Source organism: Aspergillus chevalieri, chromosome 2 (genome assembly GCF_016861735.1).
Source record: "Aspergillus chevalieri M1 DNA, chromosome 2, nearly complete sequence".
Lineage (NCBI taxonomy): Eukaryota > Fungi > Ascomycota > Eurotiomycetes > Eurotiales > Aspergillaceae > Aspergillus > Aspergillus chevalieri.
The window spans coordinates 894,064-912,088 of NC_057363.1; the positions used below are offsets into that span (position 1 = coordinate 894,064).

Here is an 18,025-nt window from a genome sequence, read left to right on the forward strand (position 1 = left end):
GCATGCAAAACAGCTACGGGTGACTCCACTATCAAAACGCTGGTGGGGGACAGAGATTAAAGAGGCCCGTAGGACCTACAGTCAGGCAAGACGGGCATGGCAGGGTCAAGAGATCTCTACAACAGAACTGAGAGAGGTCCGGAATAGCTACTATCGAGCCATCCGACGAGCGAAACGCACCTGCTGGGAAACCTTTCTGGAAGGAGCAACAGATCAGCCAGGCCTAGGGGATACTGCTAGATGCTGGCGGGCTCTGAACTACACAAAGCCCAGGACTATGGCAACAACCCCAACGCTACGTGGGCCCCAGGGTCAACTTGCCAGCTCCATTGACGAGAAGGAAGCCCTGATTCGGGAAACAGCCTTCCCTCAGACACCAGGGAATAGCCAAGAAGTTGAGGTCCCCCAAGGATCCTGGCATGGCCAGGTGGATGAAGGAATAGTTAAACACGCTCTGTTTCACCAGGCAGTCCAAAAGGCCCCAGGAATTGATCGACTAAACTTCCGGGCTCTCCGGCTTTTATGGGAATGGGACAGCCCCAGAATTGTTGCTCTAACCCGACAATGCTTCCGACTAGGCCTACACCCACCAGTGTGGAAGGTGGCAAAGGGTATTCTGCTGAGGAAACCCAATAAGCCAGACTACACAGCTGTGAAGGCCTACCGGGTGATTAGCCTACTAAACTGCTTAGGGAAAGTGGTTGAGAAGGTAGCGGCAGACGCGATTGCCCACCACTGTGAGACTATGGGGGTACTACACCCAGGACAGATGGGAGGTCGCAAGCAACGGAGTGCAATTGACGCAGTGGCATGTCTAATACAGAGCACCCATGAAGCATGGAAACTCCAACAACTTATGGGAGCGCTATTCCTTGACGTGAAGGGAGCATTTGACCATGTGAACCCAAGCCGACTGATAGCCCGACTGATCGAATTCAACCTAGATGGGGATCTGATCCGATGGGTACAGTCCTTCTTGACTGACAGATGGGTACAGCTACAGATTGACAACACACAGTGCCCAGCACACCCAGTTAACTCAGGGGTGCCACAGGGCTCGCCAGTGTCACCAATTCTCTTCATTATCTACCTCAGCGGTGTATTTGATGCAATTGAGAGGAGAGTGAATGGTATCCAGTGTCTCTCATTTGCAGACGACATAGGCCTGCTCGCTCCAGGATATTCGGTTAGAGAGGTCTGCAAGAAGCTGCAAGAAGCTGCCAAGGTGGCCATTGAGTGGGGGCATGGTAATGTGGTCCAGTTTGATGCAGGGAAAACAGAAGCAGTCCTACTTACTCGCAAACGGGGCCGGGAACTGAAAGATCAGATTCAACGAGCACGAGTGGAGGTAGATGGCCACTGTGTGCCCTTCAACTTAGAGGCAACGCGATGGCTTGGTGTCTGGCTTGATTCTGGGCTGAATCTCAAAGCCCACTATCAGACCTGTATGCGCAAGGCACGGGCTGCAGAAAACCGGGTACAACGCCTATGCCAGAGTCATGGACTTGCTCCAGGACTGGCTCGCCAGGTCCAAGTTGCAGCGATACAGTCAGTAGCCCTGTATGGAGCAGAGCTCTGGTGGCAAGGCCAGAAGGATCGACGAGTGGGTATACAGCTCATGATCAACCGACAGGCCCGTGCAATTACCGGCATGTTGAAATCCACTCCTGTAGGGCCACTAGTCCGCGAAGCGGGCCTGGCACCAGCAGAGGCCCTATTGGAGGCCCGACAATTGAAATACACTACCCGGCTGCTCAGCTTACCGGAGAACCACCCAGCTAAGGAGGTCCTCCCAGTGAGCTTCCGGGAAGGGGATCAGCACGCCCAACCTGGGGAACAGACCCCAGGGAACCGACAATGGGCTGAGAGAAACAACCGAGGCCGATGGTCCCTGGGACAACACCTTGCTCGACAACTAGCCAATATTCTACCAGTGGACCCATCTGGGGGCTTTGAGAGCACAACACAGACAACCAGTAGCCAGTTCCCAGGCCAAATAGAGATGCTACCAGGTCCAGAGGCCCTAGCAGCAGCGCAATCTCTCCCTCCAGAGCTAGCAATCTGGTCAGATGGATCAAGATTAGAGAATGGCAAAAGCGGGGCAGGGATTGCTTGGCAAGAGCCGGGAGGAACATGGAAGACCCGGGGGTTCCCATTAGGCAAGGGATATGAGGTCTTTGATGCAGAGCTTCTGGGAGTTGTGCAAGCACTCCAGTTAGCAGAGAAAGTGGGGGACCAAAGACCAATCACTATCCTGTTGGACTCCCAAGCAGCCATTGCAAGGATGCAACACACCCAGCCAGGGCCAGGCCAAGCATTAGTGACCCAAGCACATGCTATAGCCAAGAGACTACATGCCCGAGGTTGCCAAACTACTATCCAATGGGTGCCGGGACATGCAGGAATAGAAGGGAATGAGAGAGCTGACCAGGCAGCAAAACAGGCAGCCAGTAAGCCACCAGGAAGAGGCCCAAGAGAGATATCCCTGGCCTTCACCTGTAGAGCCCGAACAGAAGCCATTATAGCACAAAGGCAGAGATGGCTCAGCAAAGAACTTGGACAGCGATCTCAACAAGGTCAACGAACATACAGGCCACAGAGGAACTGGCGGCTCGACCCAGCAGCTGCAATAGCTCCCAAACACCTAGCAAGCCGTTATTTTCAACTGAAGTCAGGACATGCCGCTATAGGAACATACCTACATCGGATCCAGGTCCGGGAGGATGCAACCTGTGAAGGATGCGGTATATCAAGGGAGACAATACACCATCTTCTCTTTGAATGTCGGGAATGGCGACACCAACGAAACAGGCTCTACAAGGACCTAGAGACTGACGGAGTCTTGAGACCCACCACTGCAGAAGAATATCCACAAGGACGACTCCTAGGAGAGCCCAAAGCTACCAGGGCATTGCTACAATTCCTAGCCAGCACCAGCATAGCTCTACCCCGGGCGCACCTACAGCAGACGGCAGAAAGGGCCCGAAGAGACGACGAATGGGGACTGGAAGCATTGGAGGAAGCAGTTAGAACAGGAGAGGGGTAGCAGGGAGGGTAGCCCAAGGCTGAGAGTCAGCCTAGGCCACACCCATCTTGCTCCAAAACACAAGGAGAGCACGATGCTCAAAAGCCCTGCGCATACAGGCGGTCTGGGGCGAGGAAAAGGATCGGAAAGATGATAGAAGGGGGCTAACGCCTCAGGAACCTATGGGGACAAGAGACTGTAGAATAGCCACTGACCTCGAGTCCACGAATCATGGTCTATCATAGCTCTAGGGCTCGGTATGGACAATAAACTTGATTAAATAATAATAATAATAATACACCTCGTACTCGAGCGATCTCGGTATTGACGGGTAGCGCCAACACGTATCCGTAGAAGGTCCGGTTCCATATGGAGCTGAGCAGTTGGGTCGTGCTGTAACTATCTTTACCCGGTTGACGGACGATGACGGCAATGGAGACCTCGTTGTAAGGATCGTTGTCACAGACGAGGTACGAGTAAAATGTCAACGCCACCAAGCCGTAACCGGGAAACGCTGCGATAGGCTCCAAGGGTGACGGGAGCTTAGACTGCAAGCGGTCGAGAGGCGCGAGGAAGAGGAGTTGGATGCTCCTGGTGCGATAATAGAAGTTTGGAGCGTATACCTGGCCGACCCTTGAATTGACCAGCTTCTTTGGTATCTTCCAGAAGAAGTCGATGTCCGGTCCGACGGCCGGATCGCGGGCTACCTCGTCCAGGTTTGGGTTCATGCGGTAACGGTCGTAGTAACCGCCTTTGGGTACATCGACCTTCTGACCTCCAAACTCGACCTGGGCAGTTGGACACTGTGAGCATCTAGATGTTCATAAAAGGGTTAGGACCGCGTCAAGGCGAGGTAAGAGCCACATACGGTGCGGAGGCCTTTGATGATGCCGCTGACGAGCGACCTGCGGTCGAAGACATGATGCTGGCGGTATCCTAGACACAAAAATCAGGATCTGATGGTCCCGCTTCCCAGAAGATGCTCAGTAAGTGGTGATGGGGGCTGATATTGATCTCAGGATAGATGCCGACACTCTTCGACCAGCTCGGAAGATGGTTACTGAGGGTGTTGTGACTGGACTTGTGATGATGGTGTCAAGAAGAAGATGGCGAAGGAAATTAATTGATCTACGGAAAGATATATGATCAGCGTCTCCTACCGAGGCAAACGCCCGACACTTTGAAAGGAAAGTAGGGTACATCCAGACGTGGAGAATATTGAGTTTGGCGTGCGGTTGCATTCGGACGAGTCGGACAGTTTGTTGGCCCGATGCGTCGCCACAGCTGGTCCTGCCACTAGACCTCGCCAGATCCTGAGGTCCCTCAACGGGTGACCCTCCACCCTCGATTTTGCGGGTGGAGGGTCCAGAAACCTCACCCACAAGGCGGGTTCAGGCATCACTCACCCACAGACGGTGACCGTCAGGGTGGACAAATATGACAAGCATAGGGACCTCATGACCTGCATAATTTATGCAGTATTGAGACTGTATTTTTTGGTATTTACTTTACATACTAAGGGTAGAGGTAAAAGGTCAAGATATCGGAACATTCTATTGGAAAATGAAATTATGAAGCTGATACTATTTACATAACTACCCACGACCAATTTCATATCTATCGAGAAACCTTGATCGCTTCCGAATACGACCTGACGTCCGTAATTGAGTATCGGGTAATGGAAGGTCAGCACATGATTGTCCAGCTCATTAGATCCCTGGTCCTCATGCTCGGAAACAACATTGTTTCGACGTTTTCCTAGCCTATGTTGACTAGGCACCTCAGGGCCAGGCTGATATTGGGCAGACAACGCGCAATCCTTCTCATCATCACTAATTGGATCAGACTATCTGATGAAGTTCTAACATGAGGAGAGAAAAGAAGAGGCCAGCCTGTCGGCACCTAGCTTTCTAGTGTGTGCAAGGGATTTAAGCGAGGCTCAGTGGATGTCCTACACCAAACAAGGGACAGAAGTGAGTAGGATCAGACTGGGGAGTAGGGACGGGCTGGAAGGTAGGAACAGACTAGAGGATCTGGACAGATTATGGAGCAGGGACAGACTAGGGAGTAAAGATGGATTTTGAGTGGGAGTCACCAAAAGGGTTCACACACCTCAATGGACAGATAAGATTATTCACGGAATAAAAACTCACCAAAAAAGCATGGAGTTTTGCTAGCAACCCACTTGGCCAAAGGGCCAATCTATTAGCACAAAAAAAGACTGCAATTCTATTATGGACATGCTATCATTGAAATACACCCACCTTGAATTTAAGAGTGATTGTGATGGCTTAACACCTCCATGGCTGATATCAACAAACGCCGCCATCTGAGCAAACCAAGAAAGTACCTAGCACGGCCACACATCATGTAGATAAAAGCGCCCTTTCCTGTAGATAGATTTTCTCTTCTTTCCTTCTCCAAATTCGATATTCTCGTCGATGGCTACAGTAGTCTAGATAGGAAAATCAATCCATTATTATCTTCTATTCCGAGGCCGTGGCAACAGTATTCATGGAAGCTTCTAAATTGTGACCTCTAACACAAACAAAGAAAAGCCTGGAGTATGAGATAAAGAAGGTGAGAATAGCAGCAGCTCTGCAGATGAGAACAGATTTCAAAGGGACAGGAAGTGCTGCAAGAGATGCTCATGGGACGAAGGATGGAAGCAGAGAAGGACACAGTCAGTACAATGGGACTTATAACTGGAGAGAACATGATAGATTAGGGGAGGACCCCCTCCGCAGCGACCACAGCAAGAGCATCTAGGTAGGTGATGTCGAACAAAAGAATAACAAAAGGTGCCTTTGAGGGACATGAAACCCGTGGCCTGGCATGGAGGGAAAGCCCGTGGCCGTGGGAATACGCTCACCTGATGGCAAGACGGGAGTTGGTTAGCATTACTCCTAAAACTGTCGCCGAAGTAGCCCTTTTCGGCCGCCTGCTAACCGTCACATCGTTAAATGGAGTTTCCAACTATCTCACATTTCGTTTATTTTGATATGGTATGATTTGTAATTCTCCTTGACTTCGTGGTAGTCATCGAGTTTCTCCAGATCTCACCTCAGCATATCCACAGTATCCTCCAGAGGAAAGAAGATTTTGGGCTGGATGAAGCCTCCCTTTTGAGGACGGTGGTCTGGTGAGTCTGTACGACAGCCTGAGCCTACACAGCCTCGGGTTGTAGAACCAACTCAGCCTACACGACAATCTCAGTATACACGGCAACCAGTGCCTACACAACAACCTGAGCCCGTACGGCAACCCGAGTCTGTATAGCAACCCGAATCTGTACGCTTCCCCTTTCTTTAACTCTCTATAATAATAACAATCTCGAGGTAATTCGATTTGAAGGCTGAAAGTAATACTGTCGGGCATGCGCTGTCTGTGTGTGCGATCTAATAAGAATCAAAAATTTTTATCGAAATTCTCACAGGAGCACATTGACCTTGGTAGTTGTCCCTCTTGGTTGACATTCTCTTCCACCTTTCCATCGCCTCCGTTCACCGTACCAATTCATCAATCCATTCCACCTTACCCATCTCTTCTGCCGCTCAGCAATACGTCAGTATAAGCCATTGCCAGTACAGCCTGCCACAATGGCTGTGCCTGACTGGCTACAATACGCCAGTATCGTCTTGGGCATCCTTGCCTATACATCCCTCTCGGCTGGTGCAGCACTTCACGCATTGCTTGTTCCCAGAGCCGCAGCTCTCAGGAAAGATCACCACGTCCCTCAACTCCTTCAAACACAATCTCGAATGAGACAAAGGAAGGAAACGGAAGACGAAGCCAGAATCATGGAGCTTGAGCAGTGTCGTCCGAAGATTTGATACGATATACAGTAGCGCGTGGAAATCGAAGCCCTGAAGAAGATCAAGGAGCGGAACAATACAATTCAAGATCTGCAGGGAGTGAGTAATCGACACCAAACGCGATGCAATGCTCAAGATGGAAAGGGTCACTTAAACACCATCGCAAAGCTGACGAATATCCATGCTACCGACAAGGAGAATTACACCATGGATAAGGAGGGGATACTGGCAAACAAGTAGGCGAGACTGGAGGTGGCTATTGAGGCGGAGAAATCTTTGCACAAACCATTCGATGATGCGGTTGCTCGCTATGAGCAAGTCCTGGCATCCAAACGACATGATGCCTCATGCGCCAAGTCGACTACGCCGAGGAACTGCCTAAGAGCAGTCGCTCTAAGCTTTCTTCTCCATCCGGAGGTGTTGAGGCTTGTCCTAAAGAGTCTGACTCTACCGATTAACAACTTCGCTATAAAGCCTATAACCACAGAAACACCAGTGTGGGAGCAAAAATTTCTGTCGGTGGTATGGGGTACTGTGTGTCTTGTGTGTATTGTAATCTATATTAGTTATGGCAGATGTTGGTTTTTTTTTTTTTTTTTCCCTTAAAGACAAGGCATCCCGTATACTGTTTGTCTTGTTTGCACATCTCCTTAGCTATCCTCAACTTCGCCAGTCGATAGATACTCTTCGTGCTTTTTTTCTCAAGTTACTCTTTGTTTTTACTCCATTAATCGTCTTGTATTCTTACAGTACTAAATATACTGAATCAAAGATATTCACTTGTGAAGATCACGGCTGGCGTGTCACCTGAACTTCCGTCCAATATCTCCATATGGCAACCTGAATACTGAACTTGAAGTGAGGTTTTGAACAGCAGAAATGATACAATCGTCTTATATTTAATTTGAATATTTTTTTTGGTCATTCTTATTCATACGCGACTATCATTGTCATAATGTTCCCTCCACTTGGGCTATTCAAGGACGTACCTTGTCCCCAGGCTCAGGATTGCTCGCTTCTGGTCTGTTTATTTTCGCACAAGGATTCCAAGTCTTCTCTTGATAAAGAAAAGAGTACACAGCTGGCACCGGCAAAAGATGCGGCCCCAGCAAGCACGCCGATTCCCAAGAGGAGGAAGATAGAGCCGACTACGGATGATAAGGTCCGAACGGATGCCTCGCCAGCACCAGCAAGAGAAATACAGAAACCAACAGACAAACCCGCCAAACCTGCTCCCCAAGATCCGGCAAAATTACAGTCGACGTCAAGAAAGATATCGCCACCGCCTCCACGTGCGGTATCAGCACCAGGGAAGAATTCAACACCCTCCGCAACTACAAAGGCGACGACACCGTCCCAACTACCACCGAGAAAAGCGCGCAAAGAAAGCTTGAATCCTCGAATGCTCACCAAGGCACCTGCATCACACGGTGTGCGGCTATCTATCTTGACCAAGCTACATTCCGCCATGTCGACGCTCAATGCCAAATTGGCGGAAGACCAGGAGAACGGGAATAAGTACCTGGTCTTGTCTCCTAATGAACTCGTGACAATGGCGCTTGATGAAGAAGAGAAGGCTGCGAAAGATAATCCGAGTGTTTATTCGAATATCATTAAGTTGCGGATCGTTAGGCTGTCGAAGATGAGCAAGGAGGACTGGGCGAATGAGGTCAAGGACCATTTGAATGCTCGGTACTATAAATTCGAACCGATTCAGGAGCCGCCGAAGCCAAGGGTTTTCACGACTGGCTTGAGTGCCAAGGAGGAAGTCGCCATTGTCGGGAAACTGGTCACGCCATTAGAAGGTCTCGAAGGATTTGGCTACGTCACCCGGGCGCCGTCAAAGGAGGAAATCGAAAGTGCCAGGAAGGGCGTCGAAGGGTCCAAAGGCTGGGAACAGTGTGCTCGGTGTGCTGGGCGATTTCAGGTCTGGCCGGGTCGCCGGCCTGATGGTTCATTGACGAGTGGAGGGCAATGTACCCATCATCCTGGGAAACCGTTGTACCCTCCAAAATCGCAAACACAGCATATCACCGGACCCAAGGAGGCATATTACTCTTGTTGCAATGAATCGCTGGGCGCATCGTCTGGCTGTACAAAAGGCGACACGCACGTTTTCAAAGTATCAGAAACGAAACGCCTTGCATCGATTCTACAGTTCGAGAAGACGCCATGGCAGCCGGATAAGAGGGCACGGCCGCCCGTATGCTTTGACTGCGAAATGGGATACACAACGCTGGGAATGGAACTAATCCGCCTCACAGCCGTCAGCTGGCCTGACGGTAAACCCCTACTCGACATCCTAGTCCGACCAATGGGTGAAGTCCTAGATCTCAATTCACGTTTCTCTGGCGTCTTCCCGGGACATTACGCAAACGCCATACCCTACGACCCATCCACACAAACACCAGAATTCAACGAAACCGAAAACCAACCCCTCCAAGTCGTCGACTCCCCGGCCGCTGCCCGCTCCCTCCTCTTCACCCACCTTCAACCCACAACCCCCATAATCGGCCATGCAATCGACAACGACCTCAACGCCTGCCGTATTATCCATCCCACCGTCATCGACACGGTGATCCTCTACCCAGCCCCGCGCGGTGGTCTGCCCAACCGAATGAGTCTGAAGACGCTGTGCAGAAAGTTTCTCGAGCGGGAGATCCAGACGGGTGGTGAGAGGGGCCATGATTCGAAGGAGGATGCGGTTGCGACGGGGGAGTTGGTGAGGGTTAAGGTTGGGGAGACGTGGAAGGTGTTGAAGTCTAAAGGGTGGAGGATTGATGTTGCGGGTGGGAAGCTTGTGCCGCCGGAGAGGATGGGGGAAGGTGACGCTGCTAAGGAGAGGTCTTTGGGGGTTGGGGCTGGGGTTAAGAGGAAAGGTTTGTCGTGAGTGCTGGTACATACATGGCACCGCTCTACAAGGTCTAGAATTATGGATACGGGTGTAATAACTGTCTGGGTAATAGACTGCTCCATTATATCTACCATTCGTAACGTCATGAGTAGAAACACCACACTGACCGATCCAACAATGCCTTTTCACAGGCAACATGCGAATCGTCCAACGCAGCGCAGGAAAAACATTCCTCACAAGAGCTCATCTATACCCCAACCAAGACCCAGCCTTGCTCCCGTCTGTTCATTGAATCCCTTCAAATGGACCGAGCACAGATCATGATCGTCAATTATCGTTCGTCTCGAGCGGAGTAATTTACTCCTCGTCCTCCTCAGCCTCGTCGTTGACGACGTTGTAGAAGCGGAGCTCGTAGACACCCTTGGAGGTGGAGACGACGCGCAGCCAGTCACGGAGCTGCTGCTTCTTGAGGAACTTCTTGGTCCTGTTTTTCATTAGCCTCCGTCATTGTCTTGTCGTATGGTATTGTTTAGACGTACAGGTACTTGAGGTAGCGACCAGAGAAGGGAATGTGAGCAACAACCTCGACCTTGCCGTCACCGGTCTGGGAGATGACGACCTTGTCACCGAGGTTGCCGACACGGCCCTCGACCTTGATGCGGTCGTGGAGGAACTTTTCGAAGGCAGAGACGTCGAAGATCTTGTCGCTCGCGGGCTGCGAAGCGTTGATGACGTACTGTTTTTCATTAGTATCTTCAATTGTGATTCCATGGTAGTAAACGAGTGCGTACCTTCTGGGTGACCTTCTGGGCCTTGCGACCACGAGCCTATGTACAGGGAAATCGGAATTAGCCTACTGCTCCCAATGTCGGATCCCAGAATTTCTCCTGGGGGAACAGCAAAGCGGTTCATGAATTTGGAGGACATACAGTAGCGACGGGGGCCATTGTGACTGGTATGGGGTTGGTTTGGTGTTTCTGAAAAGAAAAATGAACGCGCAAAGAAGTGAGTATCCTGCGCTTGGTGGATGATCGAGAAAGAAATCTTTGTGGTGGAGCTCGCCTTGTCGATAACCAACCCTCGTCGGCGGTGCGAGCAGCTAGTCCGGATTGGGTTATAGGGCTATTCTTTTGGGAGTAGGGTACGAGTTAGTCACATGCAGAAGTCAACCAATCATGACTGCTTAGATGAGTCAGTCTCTCCTTCGCTTACCACTAGCGTGCACGGACCATCTGGTCTCGGGTATAAAAACTCCTCCTCCCCCGCCGCTCTTTCAAACTTTTTTTTTCTTTTCTTCTCCAGCTCTCTTTGCCTTTTGGCTTAGATCAAGTGTAGTATCTGTTCTTTTCAGTTTAATCTCTGAAAGTGTTCTAAGGAACACAACATTGATTAATCTTATTTTTGGTCTCCGTGGCTGGGCCTCTGTGCTTGCGCATGTCCGGCCGCACAGTGTCATCGGGCTTACACTATCCCCGATAGACGCGAACACCTTTTTCATCAATACGGTCGGCTTGCTGACTGGTTGGAGAAGAGGGCTGTGTTTATACTATCTGTAGTTTGTAGCTTTTGTGTTAATATATGCTTGGTTCTACGTGTATTCGATCTGGACGTTCGGTCCGTGTCTGGTAGAGTGTTCCGTCTTGTTAGCATGATAGTTGCAAGCTGTGCCATATCTTATTCGCCCAGTAATCCAATACGAATAGATTAAGCTGTGATATCGAGCTGTATTGAGCTCTATTAACCGCTTCCATTCCTAGTACGACGTACAAACGGGTGAATATAAAAGAACATCTCCGTTGGCAACCTCTTCACCGTTGACATATTTTCTTGACGTCAATCCGCAACACACCAACCGAACCACCACACCTCAAGCTCTGCAGAGGCAAGATGATCGACCATCGCATTTTCGAGGATCTCCAGACCAAGATCGACGAGGAGACTCACGTTCGTGATGTATGTTTACTTGCAGAAGCTGGTCTGACTTTGGCTCAGCGCGAAGCTGGAAAGAATGAAAGCTAATTTGCACAGGAACTCCAAGAAATCGTTCAGACACTCGCGAGACGGGGTATATACCATTGTCCACGGAATAATCATTAAGTTGGCGAACTACCGCTGACTACGTATAGGACGCTCGACGCAGGCTATCATCTCTCGCGCTCATTCCACACCCTCTGACCAGCGTACGTCCTTCCACCTTCTTGCCTGGTTGACTGCGAAGCTAAAAGCAAAAACAGTAAAGCCCGTCCTCGACACCGCAACCAAAGAGATCATCGCTCAGAAAGCAGAAGTCACCCGCCTCAAGGCCGTGGCCGACCAGCACCCGTTCTACAAATACAACGGGCTGTGGACGCGCGAATTGCAGAATCTTGTACGCACCGTACCCCCTGTCGTTATTAACCTGTGGTTGCTGATGAGAGGAAGGTGACGGCCATCGAACTCTGCGCGTGGTTGGGCGGATTTGAAGAGTACAAAAGCGCGGACTCGAGCGAGTTTTTGACAATTGAGGAGGTTGGGAAGTTCTTGGATGGTATGCTCTTCTTTTAATTTCTTTGGGCTGCGAATGGAGATGCTAACTATCTGGGAAGTCCCCGTGAACCTGAAAGAGGAGGATGCGTTCCACCTGACTATTGAAGAGTATCTGCTTTCTCTCATTGCCATGGCCGAGGAATTGGTTCGTCCCTGTCCCCTATACTGACTTTGGGCTTATGCTAACTAACGTAGGCTCGTCTGGCTGTCAACTCCGTGACTCTTGGTGACTATACGCGTCCGGTGCAGATTGGCAGGTTCATCAAAGATTTATTTGCGGGATTCCAGTTGCTGAATTTGAAGAATGACGTGTTGCGGAAGAGGGGAGATGGAATGAAGTACAGCGTAAGTCCTTTTCAGATATGAGATGCTGTGACAGGGTACTAACGATAAACAGGTCAAAAAGGTCGAGGACGTTGTTTATGACCTTTCGCTGCGCAATTTGATTCCCAAGGGAAGTGCTGCAGCTTGATTGACAGAAAAGTAAAGATAGATTATCGCGAGGTATCAATACTAGTTTACAGAATCAACTGAATCGAGACACCATAATAAATCATAAAACTAAAAAAGCTCCTAAGACAACTTAGCCTGTTCCCCGGACGCACCAGCTAACGTCCCCTCCTTCCTCGCCTTCTCAATCTCCTCCACAATCCTTCCCTCCAACGCCTCGGGCTTCGTCGTACTAGCCCACCTCCCGACAACCTTCCCATCCGCCGAAATCAAAAACTTCTCGAAATTCCACTTCACCCTCCTCAACCCCATAATCCCGGGCATCTCCTCCTTCATCCAGTTGTACACGGGAGCCGCCTGCTCCCCGTTCACATCCAACTTGCCCAGCACGGGGAAACTAACACCGTAGTTCACCTGGCAGAAGGACTGGATATCGTCGTTGGAACCGGGGTCTTGGGATCCGAATTGGTTGCAGGGGAAGCCGAGGATTGTGAAGGTGTCGGGGTATTTTTCAGTGAGGGATTTGTAGAGGGTTTCGAGGGAGGCGAATTGCGGGGTGAAGCCGCATTTGGAGGCTGTGTTGACGACGAGGATGACTTTGCCTTTTAGGGAGGAGAGGGGGAAGGGCTTGCCGGTTTCTGTTTTTTGCCCGTTAGTTATTGGGGATTTTGGTAGGGAGGGGTAGAGGGGAGGGGAGGCGTACTGTCGACCGGTTCAAAGTCGTAGAATGTGGTCGCGGACGACATGGTTCTGGTGTTTGGAGGTTGGATTTGCGCGCGTCGAAGTGGGCTTGTGTATGATGTTGATAGAAGGGGTGTTTTTGGAACAGCAATAAATCTAAAGGTTGATGAAGTGGCAAGCGATGCAGGACGCATTTTATAGGGGAAGCCGAGGTTGGACCGTTGAGGTGGTTGAGTCCGTTAACGGCGCTGATGTCATCGCCCGTGTCATATGCCGAATAATGCAGATTATGCCGCCATATGAAGAGGAATTACAAATTCGGGATTCTAGAATTTACAAACGGCTGCCAGATTCGAAATACTTGTAGTTACTTGGATGTGATCAATAATCAGTTAGGCGGCTGTGTTTGTTCCGACAGGTAGAGAAATACATCCAGTACGGATGTGCACAGATCCGTGTTCCGTAGAAGTAGAGAACATTGATTTCGATGTCATGCCATAATTGTCCCTGCTAGAGTGTCCTTGCACAATACCACCGGACTATGTCTGTAGTTAAAATCCTTCCTGCATCATATTCTTGTTGGCCCAAGCACACGTCAACCCATGAAGTAAGATATATATCCAGCGCCGCGACTTGTATCACACTTCTGTCCTCCACCGTCTGAAACTGGCTTATTTCCCGGTACTATAAATTTCGTCGCGGCAATTTCGGGGCGTAGTTTCCTCCGGAATATACCCCGTAATAAGTAAGATAGCACCTGTGATATAGTTCAACCCGGCCACCGCGACCGGCGGGAGTCATGGGCCGCGACGAACCCGCACCAGTCTCATCCAGCAAAACGCATACATAGCCAATGTCCTTCTTATCTTTCTCTCCCATCATATGACTGAGTAGCAGTGTAGCTCACTCGTCCTCCTTCACACCATCCATCTCCAAAACATCCACATCCAACTCCTGCATAACCCCAAGCACAACCCCCAAACTCTCCATAAACCCATTAACCGCAACGCGTAGCATCCGATTTGTCGTCGCGCGATAGGTAGTCTTCAGCACCGATTTCTCCCCCTCCTCGATTTCCATCTTTCCAGCTTCGGGGGCTGGGGTCGATGCGGACGGAGCGACGAGTTCGAGGTCCCGCTGGACAAAGGGGGATAGTTCGGTGTCGACTTCGAGGGTGCGGAGGGCGGAGGAGGAGAGGTGTGAGGAGGGAAGGGGAAGGGTTATTGTTCTGTTGTTGTTAGTTTATCGTTTTATTCTGGAAGAATGTAAAATTTGGGCTGCGGGGTGGTGGATGCGTGAGGGAGGGACGGACAGTGAGTAGGGGAATTCTGTCGCGTTGGCTGCCATTGTGGTCTTTTCCAATGTTGGTAGTGTATAGAGAGTCGCGCTTGTGATGTGGTGCTTGTTCTGTTTGGAGGGGTCGAGGTGGAAATGTTTGTTGGAGGGTTCGTTTGCGGTGGTAAGTGGTAACCGAGGTGGCTCAGGATACGGCGATGTATGCCTCAGCATCAACGTTCTATGTTATTGGACGATAAGTTTGATGGTAAAGTAAGTGTTCAAAAACCAATGGGTCGACTGAGTCGACATGATACATATATTTAGTGCTTCGTTGCTGAATGGTCCATAGTAACCTCAGCACATTTGGTGCGAAGACCAGGCTTCTACGGAACGTGGCTAAAATTGAGTATATCGGATCGAACTCTCGTACGGAACTGTAAGGAATGGTTTAACTGGAGAAAATCTAACGCAGCCTTCGTATATAAGTGCAAGTACGCAGAATTTCTAGACAACATACTGCTGATATATATCCCTCTACGGTCTACGGACGACCGATAGTCAATCTACGCCGCAAACCAGTACATAGAATGCAATAAATTAAAAAGAAAAAAGTACTGTACACAAGTAATCATCTGTAGATCGTTGAAGAATAAACAAACCAAAGTCACATGAAGATTATAGAAACAAAGAGGATATCCGCTTAATACTCCCACATGGGCATAGGCATGGCCTTAGTAGTGTCCAGCAGCCAACAAAACAGGGTAACCTTGACATAACGCGTTGCTCAAAAAGAAAGATCTTTCAAAGATTATATTCAGGGCCCGTGAGACGAACATTGGCGAAAAAAAATGTAAAGCAAAAAAGTATAATATTAGAAGATAAGTATGTCCTGCTCAAAAGACCTTAACAATCCTTTTCACATGCGCGAAAATCTTCCTATTTACAGAAGGTCACCGGTGAGACCCTTGAGGAGACCACCACCGAGCAGGTTCTGGACGAGGCTCTCGACGCCAGTCAGGAGGTTGTTGACGTTGAGAATGTTGAGGAGACCAGTGAGCTGCTCAACGCTAAGGTCCTGGGGGAGGATACCACCCTGGGTGAGCTTAGGAAGGAGCTGGCTGGCGAGGCTGGAGATGGCGTCGTCACGCTTGAGGATACCACCGAGGAGATTACCAGTGAGGCCCTTGAGGAGACCACCGCCGAGGAGGTTGCTGAGGACGGACTCGACGTTGGTGAGGAGGCCGTTGACGTTGAGGATGTTCAGGAGACCAGTGATCTGCTGGACGTTGAGACCCTGAACGACCTGGGTGACCTGGGGAGTGATCTGCTCGGCGAGGCTGGAGATGGCGTCGTCACGCTTGAGGTCACCAACAAGGGGGAGGTCGCCAAGGAGGCCCTCGTCACGCTTGAGGTCACCAACAAGGGGGAGGTCGCCAAGGAGGCCCTCGTCACGCTTGAGGCCAAGGGTCTTGGTGAGGTCGCCAAGGACGTCGTCACGCTTGAGGACGTCGACGTCGGCGCCGACACCAACGTTGAGGAGGTCACGCTTCTGCTCACTGCCGGTGAGGCCCTCGAGGGCCTTCTGAACATTCTCGAGCTCTACAATACCGTTTATTAGCCTTTTGTTTTGCGTAGGGAAGAGAACGTAGATCGGTGAAACATACGAGAGACGAGCTTGTTGACTTGAGCCTCGTCCTTGGTGCCAAGAACGTTGGAGAGGAGACCCTTGACATCACCAGTGACCTGGTGAACCTCGGCGAGAGCACCGTTGACGTTGGGGATGGCAGCGCCGGTCACAGCGGTGACAACGGCGAGCATAGCGGCGATTCCAGTGAACTTCATTGTGACTGATTTGGTTTATTTGGGTTTGAAAGAAAGAATGTTGTAAAAGTTGGGTTTGTAAAAAAGAATGAATGACTGCGTAAAGCAGGTGGGTTGAGAAAGGAACGACTGGAATGAAAGACTGGCCTTGACTGGTGTGAAGAGGAAAGAAAAGAACACGAGGAAGTGCTGAACGAGCCCGGCTTATATAGACCGTGAACGCGGGTCCTCTATGGCTCTCCTTATCGGCGGGATCCCCCGTTCCTCTTTCCTTGGATGGAGGTGCGCAGATCAGGGGGGGGAGGGAAGGAAATTGGCAGAGGGAAAAGGAGACAAGTCTGCCCTAATTGCTTACCACACGGGCGAATTCAACGACTAGCACAACAAAGCAATATGAGATCGTCAACAGACAGAGGAATTAGCGCACATGGCGCCTTCAGTGGGTCATTACACGGTCCAAGTTTATGCCAGGTAAGCTTTACCGCGGCCCAGGGGGTTATTCCAATTGGTGAGTCGCTTTACCCGATTAGGCGATAAGCCTGATATATTTCCCCTTTAAGTCATATTGTGGATAGATGACGTCGATTATTTGCCCATTCGGCAATTGAAAATCCACTCTTGGTGTGCTGAGAGTTGTCATTGGCTATAACCATCCCCGGTAGTTTAGCCCCGTTACTTTTCATTGGGCCAGAGACAGTGCCGTTTGCATCTGACTGGCTGTTGAACCCCAGTAGTCGAAGCCAAAAGCCGTTTGCCGTCTCCACACTTTCCTGTTTGGGCACGGTATTGTTACGTGTGACTATTCTCGTTGTTATCGTTTCTACATAGTACACAAACATTCGATATTCTCGCGATATTCCAGGATATTTTTCTCATCCCCATTGTCCGTTGCATTATTTGAAAGAACTCTGTAATATGCTATCGCTGTACTCCGTTACTATCATCGTCAGTGTTTGTTGCCAAGTGACCAGCATTACCATACTGTACTCATGTACTCATCCCTGTCGATCTCACTCCACCACCAAAGTGCCACTGCCAATCCTCATCACAGCTCCAACTTTCGCCTCTCCATCAAAATCACGCAACATTCTAAATGGCTCGTGTCCAAGGGAAATGGCAAAATAAACTCTCCAGATCACTCCGGAGTAATATGAACCTGTGGAAAGGAGAGCTAGGAACATAATTTTGAGACTACGCTATTGTTCTTCGTTGACCATCTTCCGAACAACTATTTATTTGCTATGACCCTCCTCTCCCCGAAAGAAACTAGCGGCTGTAGAAAACGAAATGAACAATCACTCGGACCACCTTGTCGCAATGGAAACTGGATCGAACGAGAGATGGACTTTCCCAACTCGGCAAGAGAATTCTTCCCTCTACACCGAGTACGAGTTGTTGTCCAGACGCACTGGTCATTTCACATAATATTCGGTCACACAAGAGAGCACAGATTACCAGGAGGATTCCGAACCCGGCTGCTCCGAGCAGAGGTCTCCATCACAGTGGAAACATCTCCCAGCCGGTGCATTATTGAGATCGCTGGAATCCAGCAGGAGAACTGACACTATCCAGAAA

The 18,025-nt window shown here is 50.1% G+C and overlaps 8 protein-coding genes across 8 annotated transcripts; 3 read left to right on the top strand and 5 right to left on the bottom strand.

Moving 5' to 3' along the window:
- Positions 1 to 3,264: 3,264 nt before the first annotated feature.
- On the bottom strand, positions 3,265 to 3,946 carry ACHE_20300A (uncharacterized protein; the record flags this gene model as incomplete). The annotated part of the gene is made up of 2 exons (XM_043284588.1): positions 3,265 to 3,838; positions 3,894 to 3,946. The coding sequence occupies 2 exons, from the start codon at positions 3,944 to 3,946 to the stop codon at positions 3,265 to 3,267; spliced, it is 627 nt and encodes a 208-aa protein (XP_043133364.1).
- Positions 3,947 to 6,624: 2,678 nt separating this feature from the next.
- On the top strand, positions 6,625 to 6,858 carry ACHE_20301S (uncharacterized protein; the record flags this gene model as incomplete). Its single annotated transcript, XM_043284589.1, has 1 exon — positions 6,625 to 6,858. One exon carries the CDS (start codon positions 6,625 to 6,627, stop codon positions 6,856 to 6,858), a length of 234 nt encoding a protein of 77 aa, XP_043133365.1.
- Positions 6,859 to 8,242: 1,384 nt separating this feature from the next.
- Positions 8,243 to 9,730, top strand: rex3 (putative RNA exonuclease Rex3; the record flags this gene model as incomplete). Its single annotated transcript, XM_043284590.1, has 1 exon — positions 8,243 to 9,730. The coding sequence occupies one exon, from the start codon at positions 8,243 to 8,245 to the stop codon at positions 9,728 to 9,730; it is 1,488 nt and encodes a 495-aa protein (XP_043133366.1).
- A 321-nt stretch (positions 9,731 to 10,051) lies between these two features.
- RPL22 (60S ribosomal protein eL22) lies at positions 10,052 to 10,641 on the bottom strand (the record flags this gene model as incomplete). Its single annotated transcript, XM_043284591.1, has 4 exons — positions 10,052 to 10,178; positions 10,234 to 10,430; positions 10,486 to 10,521; positions 10,624 to 10,641. The coding sequence occupies 4 exons, from the start codon at positions 10,639 to 10,641 to the stop codon at positions 10,052 to 10,054; spliced, it is 378 nt and encodes a 125-aa protein (XP_043133367.1).
- Positions 10,642 to 11,581: 940 nt separating this feature from the next.
- ACHE_20304S (translin) lies at positions 11,582 to 12,692 on the top strand (the record flags this gene model as incomplete). Its single annotated transcript, XM_043284592.1, has 8 exons — positions 11,582 to 11,647; positions 11,723 to 11,759; positions 11,821 to 11,874; positions 11,929 to 12,062; positions 12,116 to 12,221; positions 12,280 to 12,365; positions 12,416 to 12,565; positions 12,618 to 12,692. The coding sequence occupies 8 exons, from the start codon at positions 11,582 to 11,584 to the stop codon at positions 12,690 to 12,692; spliced, it is 708 nt and encodes a 235-aa protein (XP_043133368.1).
- Positions 12,693 to 12,793: 101 nt separating this feature from the next.
- ACHE_20305A (glutathione peroxidase) lies at positions 12,794 to 13,545 on the bottom strand (the record flags this gene model as incomplete). The annotated part of the gene is made up of 2 exons (XM_043284593.1): positions 12,794 to 13,308; positions 13,374 to 13,545. 2 exons carry the CDS (start codon positions 13,543 to 13,545, stop codon positions 12,794 to 12,796), a joined length of 687 nt encoding a protein of 228 aa, XP_043133369.1.
- A 709-nt stretch (positions 13,546 to 14,254) lies between these two features.
- On the bottom strand, positions 14,255 to 14,860 carry ACHE_20306A (CTAG/PCC1 family protein; the record flags this gene model as incomplete). The annotated part of the gene is made up of 2 exons (XM_043284594.1): positions 14,255 to 14,579; positions 14,664 to 14,860. The coding sequence occupies 2 exons, from the start codon at positions 14,858 to 14,860 to the stop codon at positions 14,255 to 14,257; spliced, it is 522 nt and encodes a 173-aa protein (XP_043133370.1).
- Positions 14,861 to 15,569: 709 nt separating this feature from the next.
- On the bottom strand, positions 15,570 to 16,471 carry ACHE_20307A (uncharacterized protein; the record flags this gene model as incomplete). The annotated part of the gene is made up of 2 exons (XM_043284595.1): positions 15,570 to 16,228; positions 16,294 to 16,471. The coding sequence occupies 2 exons, from the start codon at positions 16,469 to 16,471 to the stop codon at positions 15,570 to 15,572; spliced, it is 837 nt and encodes a 278-aa protein (XP_043133371.1).
- Positions 16,472 to 18,025: the final 1,554 nt, after the last annotated feature.